This window comes from Trichechus manatus, unplaced genomic scaffold (assembly GCF_000243295.1).
Source record: "Trichechus manatus latirostris isolate Lorelei unplaced genomic scaffold, TriManLat1.0 scaffold00084, whole genome shotgun sequence".
Classification (NCBI taxonomy): Eukaryota; Metazoa; Chordata; class Mammalia; order Sirenia; family Trichechidae; genus Trichechus; species Trichechus manatus.
The window spans coordinates 10,851,988-10,864,326 of NW_004444020.1; the positions used below are offsets into that span (position 1 = coordinate 10,851,988).

A 12,339-nucleotide genomic window follows, 5' to 3' on the forward strand; every position below is an offset into this window, starting at 1 on the left:
TGAAAGTTTACACAGCAAATTATATTTCCATTTAACAATTTCCACACAAGATGTTCAGTGACATTGGTTACATTTTCCACAAAGTGTCAACATTCTCATTATTTCCATTCAAGTTGTTCCGTTTCCAGTGATCTAGTTTCCCTGCCCCATTATCTTCTCATCTTTGCTTTAGAGTAATTGCTGACCATTTGGTCTCATATAGATGATGTTTTAAAGGACTGCAGTGCTGATGGGTAATATTCTTTATTTTATGATACAATCTGTTATTTAGCTAAAAGGTGACCTCAGGGAATAGTTTTGGTTCAAGGTTTAAAGGGTATCTCAGGACGATAGTCTTGGGGAGTTCTCTAGTCTCAACTGGTCCGGTAAATCTGGACTTTTTAAGAATTTGAGTTCTGTTCCACATTTTTCTCCCACTCTATCAGAATCCATTTATTGTGGCCCTGATCAGAATCTGGTCACTCTTGATATGATGAACGTGTCAGGCAACTAGCCCATCTTTCCACATTCCCACCACAAAGCTCCTTCCTAGATACCTCCCAAGTGCCCAGTCCTGAGTCCTGGGCTCTGCTTTCTACCCTTCTGATAGTGTAGCCAAAGTTCCCATCTGGAGCTGTGGGTAGGGGTCAAGGCTGGCATAGATGGCTAGGTTCCCAGTCCCAAGGAATCCTGGCCAGCTCACTCTGGGGTGGAACACAGAACCTCAGGACCGTGGACAACTGGATTGGTGGGGGTAGGCACCGCTATCAAAATTTCAAATTTACACGTTTTTAGGTCCAGCAGTCTCAATTCCAGGATCTCCTATAAAAGAAAAGCACTAGTACCTGAAATGTTTATTGCAGAAGTATCTGTGGTAACAAAACAAAACTCTGGAGACATGAATGTTCAGCCTTAGAGGACACTGGCTGAATGTTTAAATAAATCTGCCATTGCCAAACTACAGAATATTCTGTAGCTATTAAAACTGATGAGTAGCATCTATGTGTATTGACCTGAGGATGTCCATGATGTATTAGTACAAGGGGGGAAAGCAGGTGTGGAGTAACCTGTGCAGTTGGACTCCATTGTCAAGGGGAGGAGTCCTCGCAGATGTATGTTTGCCCATGTTCAGCACCAGGCTGTTCACACTGCTCGTCTTGGAGGGCTTGGGTGAGGTGGCGAGAGAGAGACAGAGAGAGTGTGATAACCAAGTCTTTATACTCCTCTGTGCTGGTTGACTTGTTTCCATGAACATGTAATTAAAAAGAAAAAAGTAGACACAAAACAAAATGGGAGGCGCACAATTTGACAGGTGAAGAAACAGCTCACCACTAGATATTTTTGTTTTTTATCTTAATGAAAAACTTGCACTTTTTATAATGTTGCAGAATAGAAATGTGGCTTTTGGTTCATGTTTTATTTAGCTGATTTCAGCTGTGTTTTGAGCTGAAGCACATATTCTAACAGTTCAATAGAATTACATTCGCCCTCTGGCTTGGATCAGGTGTGGGGGGGGTGGCGCACACTGGAGGTGGGTGTTACCTCCTCACACACAGGTGCCAACTACACTTATCTTTGGGAGGGTACCCGGGGCAGTTCTGGAAATAGAGGAACATTTGAGGTTGTCACAATGACTGGGGGTGGTGGTGCCACTGGCTTTGAGAGGGCACAGGACTGGGAAGCTAAATTCCTGTGATGCACCGGCAGTCCTGTACAAGGAAGAATTATCCCACCCAAAATGCCAGTAGCCCCGTTCATTGAGAAATCCAGTCAATATGACCAGCAGTCTCCACTTGTCCCCTCTGGGGATCAGGCTACCTGCCTCCCCAGTCTTAATGGTTGGAGTCCTTCCTTTGCTCAAGTTTAAGTTGGTCTCCCAATGGTTCCTTGGGGCCTTGCTGAATAGGATCCTCTGTCTTTACGGCCCCACTCAGATAGTTGATACTAGATTTCAGCGTGGGTCTCTCTGCCCTCTGCAACTTGCCATCTCTGAGCTAAGCATCCCTCCCTCTGTCTTCCAGCCTACAGATCTGCCTCGGTGATGTCATGACCCACAGAGTTGTGGATGAGGTAGAGTTGGTGCCTGGGACCCAGGGTTTCAGTGCCGCGCCCCTCCCCATGGACAGCTAGTCCTGTGAACAGGGCCCTACCTCTGCTGGGCTGCATGCATGTTCAGGGAAAGAGCTGGATGAGGCACAGATGGGTCCTGAGAGCCCCTAGGGCCCCAGTTGGAAGGATCTTCCCTGGAAATGCGCACAGGCCAAGGACCGTCAGCAGGGGACAGTTGCATTACAAGGGAGGGCAGGCTGGACCTGGCAGGAGGGTTTTTCCGTCCCAAAGTAGATCACTTTAGTCCTTATAAAACCACATCTGCCAGTCTCTCAGAGCCCAGAGCCCACCTACTATGGGCTGGGTCACCTTTCTAGTCTCTATTAGGCCCTCACTGGGCACAGGACTGAGTGGCAGCTCGGGAACAGGGTCAGTAGCATCTCCCTGCCCCGTCCCCTCCCCTCCCTACAGTGGTTTGTCCTAAATGACACAACCAGTGGGCGACTGCACCTGCGGCTGGAGTGGCTTGCACTGACCACTGACCGGGAAGTTCTGGCTGAGGTGAGTCCAGTGTGTTGGGGACCCTTGAGCAGAAACGTGTGGGGTGGGGGAACATGCAGTGGGGTGGCCCATGTACATGATTGGGAGGGAAGGAGTGGAGCCAGCCCTGCCTCCTGGAGAACATGTCACCCAGCCCATTAACACACAGAGCAGCTGCTGACCCATCTCAGCAGACAGAATCTCAGCCATTTCTGGGAAAGATGGGGTCCTTAGAGCTCTGTGTCACTGCCCGTCAGCCTAGTTCATATGGGAAATCCATCTCTGTCTCTAACTTGAATCTGCCATGCTGCAGTTGTATTTTCAGCCTCAATAGAAAGCTAGATTGTGAGCGATCTTATAATTAGTATGGAGTGCAAGGGCTGGCTGGCTTCTTTCTGCCACAGGCGGTTTCTTCAAAACCAGTCTGTCTGCTACTGCTTGCAGGACCCTGTTGGCCTCTCCACTGCCATCCTTGTGGTCTTCCTGGAGAGCGCCTGCAATCTGCCGGTGAGTGGTGACATGGCCTTAGTGTCCCCTCTGGAAGCACCTCATACCTTCACTTTCAAATGTCCACGTGCTGCTCATTTACCTTATTATTCTTGTGCTACAGAGAAGCCCTTTTGACTACCTGAATGGTGAATATCGAGCCAAAAAACTCTCCAGGTTTGCCAAGGTAAGTGTCTATGTGGCTGGAAACTCGAGTTACAGCAGGTCATAGCTTCTCCTCCCCAGAGTCACCACAGCCCCATGTCTTCCGGGCCATGGTCCATGCACACATAGCCTGAGGATACCAAAGCTGCCGTTCAGTCATCTGTGTGTGCCAGGCACAGGGGCTGGCAACGCATCCTTCACATTCATTATCTCTGAGCCATTTGATGACTGTGTCAATAGTTTTTATTGCCATTTTACAAGCAGGATTCAGAAGGTTAACTGCCTAAGTCACACAGCTAACAGGAGGAGCCAGAATTGGACTCCACCCCATCTGATTCCATAGCCCATGCTCTGGGCCCCACAGAACAGGAACTTTTGCCCAGCCAGGCCCCACTCTGGCCTCTGGTCTTTAACTTGAAACCTCCTCCTGGGGCAGTCCTGTGCAGTAATGGCAGCCCAGGGGGCCTGGGGAGCACCAGGGCTGCCTTCTCTCAATGGGAAGCAACCGGCTGGCCCTAGGTCCCACTGATGCTCCCAGGTGATGAGGGTGTCTCAAGGTGACACTGAAGGTGCCACCACTGTTGTGGATTTTTCCTTTCACAGAATAAGGTCAGCAGAGACCCTTCTTCCTATGTCAAGCTATCCATAGGCAAGAAGACACACGTGAGCAAGGTAAGACAACTGTGGAATGCAGCCTTGGGGTAAGGAGATGGAAGGAAATGGAAGTCTCTAGGATTGGTCTTGATGACTGATAACTGAGGGGAAGAGAGAATGGGCAAAAATAATGGCTGAGAGCGCCAAAAGGGAAGGGAATTAGCTTGCACTGAATGCCTGTAGAAGGTGCCAGGACACACTTTAGGCACTTGGTATTATTTATTTCTCAAAATAACTTCACAAAATCATTTTTTAGTCCAAGAATCTGAGGATCAGAGATTAAATGATTGCCCAAGGTCACATGCTAGAAAGCAGCAGAACTAGGGCTTCAGCCCAGGCTTGGCTCTAAAGCCCATGTCCTTCCCACCACACCATGAAGTTTCTCAGTTCAGCAGCAGAAATCTGTTGCCCCTTCCCCTGGGAGTGAACTCTAAGGCTAATGTGATTTTCAGTCCCTGTAGAGCTTCCTGGCAAAGCACCCCTTGCCTTGAGTCTGGCTGCCCCTCCCTAGCGCCTCCCACTGGCTGTAGCATGTGTGGGTCTGGTCCCTGGGCAGACACAGAAGGCGGCTCCCAATGGTGCCTGGTGGCCAGAGTGAGAGCAGAGGCGTTGGTATCCAACTCTGCCCAACCTGACCCTTCAATGATCTCTTCCTTCTCTGTCCCCAGACATGTCACCACAGCAAGGACCCTGTGTGGGGCCAAGTGTTTTCCTTCTTTGTGCACAATGTGGCAGCTGAGCAGCTACATCTGAAGGTTTGCTTGAAGTTGGGCTCTTGGAATAGAGTTTTAGAAGGGACAGGAGCCTGAAGCACACCTTGAGCAGGTTCTTGGTGTGATAGTTAAGACCAGCTGCTTGGATGCAGGAGGGAATAATGAGGCCCCTCCAAGGCCTCATCTCCGTGAGGCTGCTGTATGAGGTCATTGGGGAGGAAGCCGTGGAAGGACAAACCCTTGTGTCTCTTGGCAATCCCTGCAAAAGGGCCTTTCTGGTTGTAACACAGCCCCAGAGTGGCCTGTGTTGGAATATGGACCTTGACGATGACGACGTACTTCATTAAAAAGAATTTTTATTTGATCCTCACAGAATATCTGTGGAAAATAGATATTATCTTCTCTATTTTACACATGAGCAAACAGTCTCAAACAATGACTTGTCCAAGATCTCATGACTAAAAAGTGGTGGAGCTGGGATCTTTTGGGATCCACTTCATTGTCTTTATTTCAGGGCCAAAAGCCCTGTCCGGATGTCTCGTCATGGAACAGCACAGCTCATCTGACCCTAAAGCCCCCATGGCCCTGGACGTTTGACGTATTGACCTCACACAGATCATAACTGCCTCTTCCCTGAGTCACTCTCCTGACTGAAGGCAGGGACCAGGCCTGGTCCATTCCCAATTCCCACAACAGGACCAGATGCTAATAGCAGCAAAGTACATACTTTCTAAGTTGGGGCCCAGCCTGTGGGGGTGGTGAGAGTGGGGCTTGGTTCCCCTCTTGTTCTGAGTTGCCCACTGCACAGGTGCTTGATGACGACCAGGAGTATGCTCTGGGAGTGCTGGAGTTCCCCCTGTGCCAGATTCTCTCCTGTGCAGACCTCACCCTCGAACAGCACTTTCAGCTGGACCACTCGGGCCTGGACAGCCTCATCTCCATGAGGCTGGTGCTGCGGGTAAATTTCTCCCCTAACCTCAAGAGAGGGAGGGATGTGGAGCTCTGGTCGTGAAGCAAGGTGGACTCTGTCTCCAGAGAACTTATGGCCAGAAAACGTCAGGAAATGGATTCACGTTTACTCCTGGCCAGAAGAAGCCAGGAAATGGATTGTTTTGTTTTGTTTGATTTTATCAATTTTGGAAAATTGTCAGCCATTATCTCTTCGAGTATAGCCTTTCTCTCATCCTTTTAATCCCCTTCTAGATCTTTCTGTGCTATGCTGGACTATCTCATCCTATCCTCCATGTCTCTTGAACGGAGCTTCATATTTCCCATCTCTTTATCTCTTGGTGCTACATTCTGGCTAACTTCCTCAGCATCTATCTTCCAAATCACTAATTATTTGGCTATGTCTAATCTATTTAGCCCTGGTGGCAATACTGGTTAAGCGTTCGGCTGCTAACCAAAAGGTCAGCAGTTCGAATCCACCAGCTGCTCCTTGGAAACACTATGGGGCAGTTCTAGTCTGTCCTATAGGGTAGCTATGAGTCAGAATCAGGTTTGGTTTTTGGTTTTGGGTTAATCTGTTTAATCTGTTTGTGGTTTTTAATTTTGATGACATTTTTCTTTTGGCTTTAACAAAAAAAGAAATTTATATTCTCACAGTTTAACCCATCAACCCATTGCCATTGAGTCGATTCTGACTCATCACGACCCTACAGAACAGAATAGAACTGCCCCATAGGGTTTCCAAGGAGCAGCTGGTGGATTCGAACTGTTGACCTTTTGGTCAGCAGCCAAACAATTAACCACTGTGCCACCAGGGCTTCTTACAGTTCAGGGGCTAGAAATCCAAATACTGGGCACCAGCTTTAGGGGAAGGCTTTCTCTGTTGGCTTTGGGGGAAGGTCCTTGTCTCTTTTCAGCTTCTGTTCCTCAGTTCCTTGGCAATCTTCACGTGGTGGGGCATCTCTCTTCCCCCATCTCTGCTTGCTTGCTTCCTTGCTTAATCTGCTCTTTTATACCTCAAAAGAGATAGATTTAAGACACACCCTACACTAATACTGTCTGGTTAACATAACAAAGAAAACCAATTCCGAAATGGGATTACATCCACAGGTATAGGGGTTAGGATTTACAACACGTATTTTTTGGGGACACAATTCAACTGATGACCATTTTTTCATTTCTAATTTTCTCTTTTCCAAATTCATCTTGTCTTTTGTCCATAGCATTTTGTTATCGTCTCATGTTTCTACCCCATCTTTAATCATTTGAAAATATTTATTTTATAATGTATATGCTTGTTAATTCTATTATCTGAAGATCTTGGACATTGAATTTTGATGTTTGTTGGATCTGTTGTTCATGGTGGCTCATTTATGTTTTGTAATTTGTGTTCCTTTATGACCTGGATTGAGGTTGCTCTCTTCCAATATGGTTCTGCTTTTGCTTCAGCCAAGCATACCAAGGGCATGACAAACCTGGATCCATTTTTATGGACAGGCTATGACAGGCACATCTTGTCATCGATCTTTGCTGGTGGATGGAATTTTTATTTCTATACTCCTTTTTCACTAAGGATATAACCAATCTTCATGGATCTCACTTGCAACTCCCAGCCTCACATGAGTCCAAACACTTGTCTGTTGTCTCTGCAAGATCCTTAAAACCCTAACCCCTTGGATACCAAAATTGGTAAATGACCCCAGGAAAGCTTAACCTTTAATCCTTATTTTTGTTTTTTTTTCCTCTCTTTTAACCATAGATTTTCCTTACTTTCTTGTGAATTTGGCTATCCATTTTAAAGGATGTTTGTTTCATTTTATTTGGCATTCCTAACAAGAGGTTTTTCAGAACATTTTGACTGCCATACTGTAGGAAATGAAGTCTCTAGGATGGGTCTTGATAATTGATAACTGAGGGGAAAAGAGGATGGGGGAAAAACCAATGGCTGAGGTTTGAAATTTAGGGCTAAGAGCACAGGAGTGGGTCTGAATAAGAAACACATTTTAGGGGAAAAATTAGTGAATGAGGTGACAATAGAAACAACCATATCCAGAAGGCAGCTGGTGATACATGTCCAGCTTAGGGTGAGTGCAGGACGGTAGATCTGGGAGTCCTCCACACAGGAGTAAAGTGTATACTGTGAGAATGGATGAGGTATAGAGCAGCAAGTAGGGGTATAAAGAGAGAAGGGGGTCCAGGACTGAGTCTTGATAAACACCCACTAGTGAGGCAGGAGGAAGGGAAAAGACAGAGAAGCATTGGTCAGAGGGTGGTCAGGGGACAGAGAGAGGTCAAGGAGGATACAGTCTCTGAAAAAGCCATTGAATTGGGCATTGATTTTTGAGAAAACTGTTCTAGGAAAGAGGAGAAGGAACCATCTCCCAGAGGTTTAGGTGAGAATAGAAGGGGAGGAAGAGGAAGTGGTGGGTCCTGCCCATAAGCAACCCTGTTGTCTGCTTGCAGTTCCTGCACGTGGAGGAACGAGAGCTGGGGAGCCCATACACAGGACCAGAAGCCCTAAAGAAAGGCCCTCTGTTTATCAAGAAGGTGGCCACCAACCACGACGCCAAAGCCCTACCCCAGGGAGAGGGCACTGAAGATATGCCATGTTCCCCAGATCCTGCTTCTGACACCAAGGGGACCTCTGAGAGCACCACAACCACCACCAGTGCCACCACTGCTGTCACCGAGCCCACACCCCAAGAGACAGGCCCAAAGCCCAAAGGCAAGGACAGTGCCAAAGGGTTCTGTGAGCCCATGAGAGAGAAGAAGAGTTCAGCTACCATCTTCCTGACTGTCCCAGGCCCCCACTCTCCAGGGCCCATGAAGTCACCTAGACCCATGAAATGCCCTGCCTCCCCGTTTGCATGCCTGCCCACGGGGCTGGCTCCCAGCATGTCCTCACTCAACTCCCTGGCCTCCTCCTGCTTTGACCTGACAGATATCAGCCTCAACACTGAGTATGCATCTTTCTGTTTAATCTTTTCTAAAACTACCTGCATGAAAAATTCCTCCCTGGCTGCAAAATTAGATATGGGCTCACACTTATGTGCAAGTTCTGGTTTTTCACAAAATATATAAGGAGGCAGCACGATGTGGTAGAAAAATCACAGGAACAGAGAGAGAAGGAGAGTCTAGTTATAGCTCTAGCTATAGATTTGCTGTAAAATAGATGCTGGGCATTCGTCTTTAAGGTTCCTCCCAGCAAAAATATTTCCTGAATTCTAAAGTTATACTGGGATGACATGGAAACCTTAGAATGTGGAATTATGTTATTAATGGCTGCCATTTATTGTGTTTACTATGGGTTCAGTGTGTTACCTAATTCAATCTTCACATTAACTGGATGAGATAAAACTTACTATCATAAAGGTTGAATAACTCACCCAAGGTCCCACCAGGAGTCATGATATAAAGGCAGATCCCACACCAGGGTTCTGCTCTTCCTAATTTGAATTACATTCCTATCAGCCTAGGAAAGGGGACCAACACACTCACCAGAACACAAAACTCTTCCTGAATCCAGCCAGCTGTGCTTGGAGACCCACATCTGTCGAATGCATTTTGCTTCACACAGTGTGATCATAATATTCAAGAACTAATTAAATTGGTGGATATCCAGAATTCTCTCAATTTTATGATCAGCTCAGATAATAGAAACAGAGGAATTCAGTCATTAATAGAAGACCAGAACTAGATTCCTGAAATCTGACCAAACCCCTTCAAGTCCATTTCTCCAACAGAATGTGCATTTTAAGCCATTTTAAACTTTATGTAACTTGTGTTCTTTCGAAGTTGAACAAGTATTTTCTACTGATTAGCTTATGATTTCTAGGGCTTTATTTTGTCTAATCTTTCATTATGAAAATATTCAAACACTGAGTGTTGAAAGATTAGTACAATTAACATACATATTCGGTCTACCCAGATTCAACAATTGTTTACACTGACCTATCTGCATTATAATAAAAACAAAAACAAAAACCTGCTGCCACTGGGTCGATTCTGACTGACAGTGACCCTGTAGGACAGAGTAGAACTGTCCCATAGTGTTTCCAAGGCTGTAATCTTTACAGAAGCAGGCTGTCACATCTTTCTCCCACGGAGCAGCTCGTGTGTTTGAACTCCCGACCTTTCTGTTAGCAGCCAAGTGCTTAACCACTGTGCCACCAGGGCTCCTTGCATTATAAATATTAATGTGTATAAACACACACACATATTTTTGCTGAACCATTTCGAAGTAAGTTATAGATACTATGATACTTTACCCTCTACTGTCTTAAAAATGATATATCCTACATTATCACACCTAAGAAAGTTAACAAAAATTCTCTAGGATATTTTATATCTTCATTTGGACCCTAGGATCCTAAAAGGCTTGTCTAGTCTACTTTCAGCCAAGGAGATGACACATGAATGCTGGTGAAATGGACTTCCTACTAGAAGGAATCTTACTGAAATTATTAACCCACATGGTTCTATGTTCTGAAAGTAGGACATGTTTCTCTCTCTAGTGGTGGGGTGGGGGAGGGAGGAGAAGACGACCAACACTTGTAATGACAAGAGAAGTGACCAACCCTTTCCTTACAGAGGCGGGAATCTGAGGCAACAGCAACTGGGTGAGATTCGTCTCACAGTGCGCTACGTGTGTCTGCGGCGCTGCCTCAGTGTGCTAATCAATGGTTGCAGGTAAAGGGATTTTGGGGCCAGGAAGGGCTTTCGGGAGCAACAGGTGATGAGAAATCAGAGCAGGAGTTCTTGGATCAAGGGCAAGGGCATGCAGCTCCCACAGGTAGATAAGTCACACACTGGGAGAAATGGAATTTGAAGACCTGCATGTAGGAGGGACAAAGCCCTCAGAGGAACACTTTGGTGGTCGTTCTTCACTGGTGCTGGTGGGCTCAAGAGCCAGGGGCTCCGCTTAGACACAACCATTGCAAAACTGTCTGCTGGTAGTCCGTACATCTTTCCAAGTACGTCATCCCTGGATGGAAGTACTTGCTCTACCTTATACTTTACAAAAACGCATGTTTTCAAAACCATGAATCTGATGTGTTGTCCTCTAAATCCTGCAGACTTTTACTTATTTTTTTGTCATGTCTTAGTTATCTAGTGCTGCTATAACAGAAATACTACAAGTGGATGGCTTTAACAAAGAAATTTATTTTCTCACAGTGTAGGAGGCTACAAGTCTGAATTCAGGGCACCAGCTCCAAGGGAAGGCTTTCTCTCTCTCTTTTTATCTGGGAGAAGGTCCTTGTCATCAATCTTCCCTTGGTCTAGGAGCTTCTCAGTGTAAGGACCCCGGGTTCAAAGGATGTGCTCCCCTCCTTGTTCTTCATTCTTGGTAGCATGAGGTCTCCCGGTCTCTCTGCTCGTCCTTCTCTTTTATATCTCAAAAGAGATTGACTCAATGTACTAACCTAATCTTGTAGATTGAGTCTTGCCTCATTAACATAACTGCCTCTAATCCTGCCTCATTAATATCATAAAACCAAAACTAAACGAAACCCAGTGAGTCGATTCAGACTCATAACGGCCCTACTGGACAGAACAGAACTGCCCTATAGGGTTTCCAAGCAGCGCCTGGTGGATTCGAACTGCTGACCTTTTGGTTAGCAGCCATAGCTCTTAACCACTATGACACCAGGCTTTCCCATTAACATCACAGAAGTAGGATTTCCAACACATAGGAAAATCACATCAGATGGCAAAATGGTGGACAATCACACAATACTGGGAATCACTGCGTAGCCAAGTTGACACACATTTTTGGGGGACACACTTCAGTCCATAGCAGGTAATCTAGACTACAGGACATTTTATCCTCAGGCCCATCTAAAGCCGAATGGCTAGTATAGCTTTCTCCCAAATGAGTATTTTCATAGTGTCTCAAAACCAGGGGCCTTTTTTCTCTGCCTTTGAAACCAAATCAGAAACCTGACACCCTATACCAGCAGTGGAGCTGATCCCTACGTCCGTGTGTACTTGTTGCCAGAAAGGAGGTGGGCAAGTCGTAAGAAGACCTCAGTGAAGCGGAAGACCCTGGAGCCCATATTTGATGAGACGTAAGTATGTCAGCTGGCCTCCTAGAGTGCCTCATTCACTAGTATGTGTGGAGTACCTGCTATATGCCTGCCAGCCTGCTAGATGCTGGGAGGGGCTAGGGTTGAGCAGGAACACGTGGTCTCTTCACGAAGCTTCTGTACTTTAGAGGGAGAAAAGGGCTGCCAGAGTGGTTTATCAAAATGGTTATCCACCTTTCCTGCCCATAGATGTTAAAGTGCTTCTAATTATGGAATGTTCCATACTCTTTCGATGTAAAAGGATATGAGTCTGATCAAATGTTTCCTTTGAATCTAATTCCAGCAGTTAAAAATAAACATTCTTTGAACCTAAGAACCTAAAATTTCTGCCCAGACGCCAAGATCTTTGACCTGTTTTCCCTCCTGCAACAAAGCATAGCTGACAAGTGAGATAGACATCCTCCCCTTCTCCACAAAGGCTCATCCACTCGTCCTTGGAGACAAGACTGGTAGATTAGAGTATCTCTAATCACATTTTCTGCCTTAGGTCAGTGGTGGCAAGTCTTATCTCAAATGTTCTTATTCTTGATTTTACCCACAATAATGCTCAAGGTACAGAAGTCAGAGTTTCTCATTGCTTCCCCCTGCTCTAAGGACCTAAGAGAAGACATTTCTAGCCAGTCTAGGAAGATATTATACCTGATAATTCTGGTTTCCTTTTTTTTTTTTTAAATATTTTATTGTACTTCAGGTGAAGGCTTACAGAACAGATAGTTTCT

The 12,339-nt window shown here is 45.9% G+C and overlaps 1 protein-coding gene across 1 annotated transcript in view; it reads left to right on the forward strand.

Moving 5' to 3' along the window:
• Nucleotides 1-12,339, forward strand: part of ESYT3 (extended synaptotagmin 3) — a 52,468-nt gene that overhangs the window by 35,088 nt on the left and 5,041 nt on the right. Inside the window, exons 11-20 of the mRNA XM_004381440.2 lie at nucleotides 2,001-2,049; nucleotides 2,500-2,589; nucleotides 3,013-3,075; nucleotides 3,179-3,241; nucleotides 3,823-3,891; nucleotides 4,542-4,628; nucleotides 5,395-5,544; nucleotides 7,998-8,494; nucleotides 10,125-10,223; nucleotides 11,471-11,602. Of these exons, the coding sequence (XP_004381497.1) occupies nucleotides 2,001-2,049; nucleotides 2,500-2,589; nucleotides 3,013-3,075; nucleotides 3,179-3,241; nucleotides 3,823-3,891; nucleotides 4,542-4,628; nucleotides 5,395-5,544; nucleotides 7,998-8,494; nucleotides 10,125-10,223; nucleotides 11,471-11,602 (1,299 nt within the window). The remainder of the gene's footprint in view (nucleotides 1-2,000; nucleotides 2,050-2,499; nucleotides 2,590-3,012; nucleotides 3,076-3,178; nucleotides 3,242-3,822; nucleotides 3,892-4,541; nucleotides 4,629-5,394; nucleotides 5,545-7,997; nucleotides 8,495-10,124; nucleotides 10,224-11,470; nucleotides 11,603-12,339) is intronic.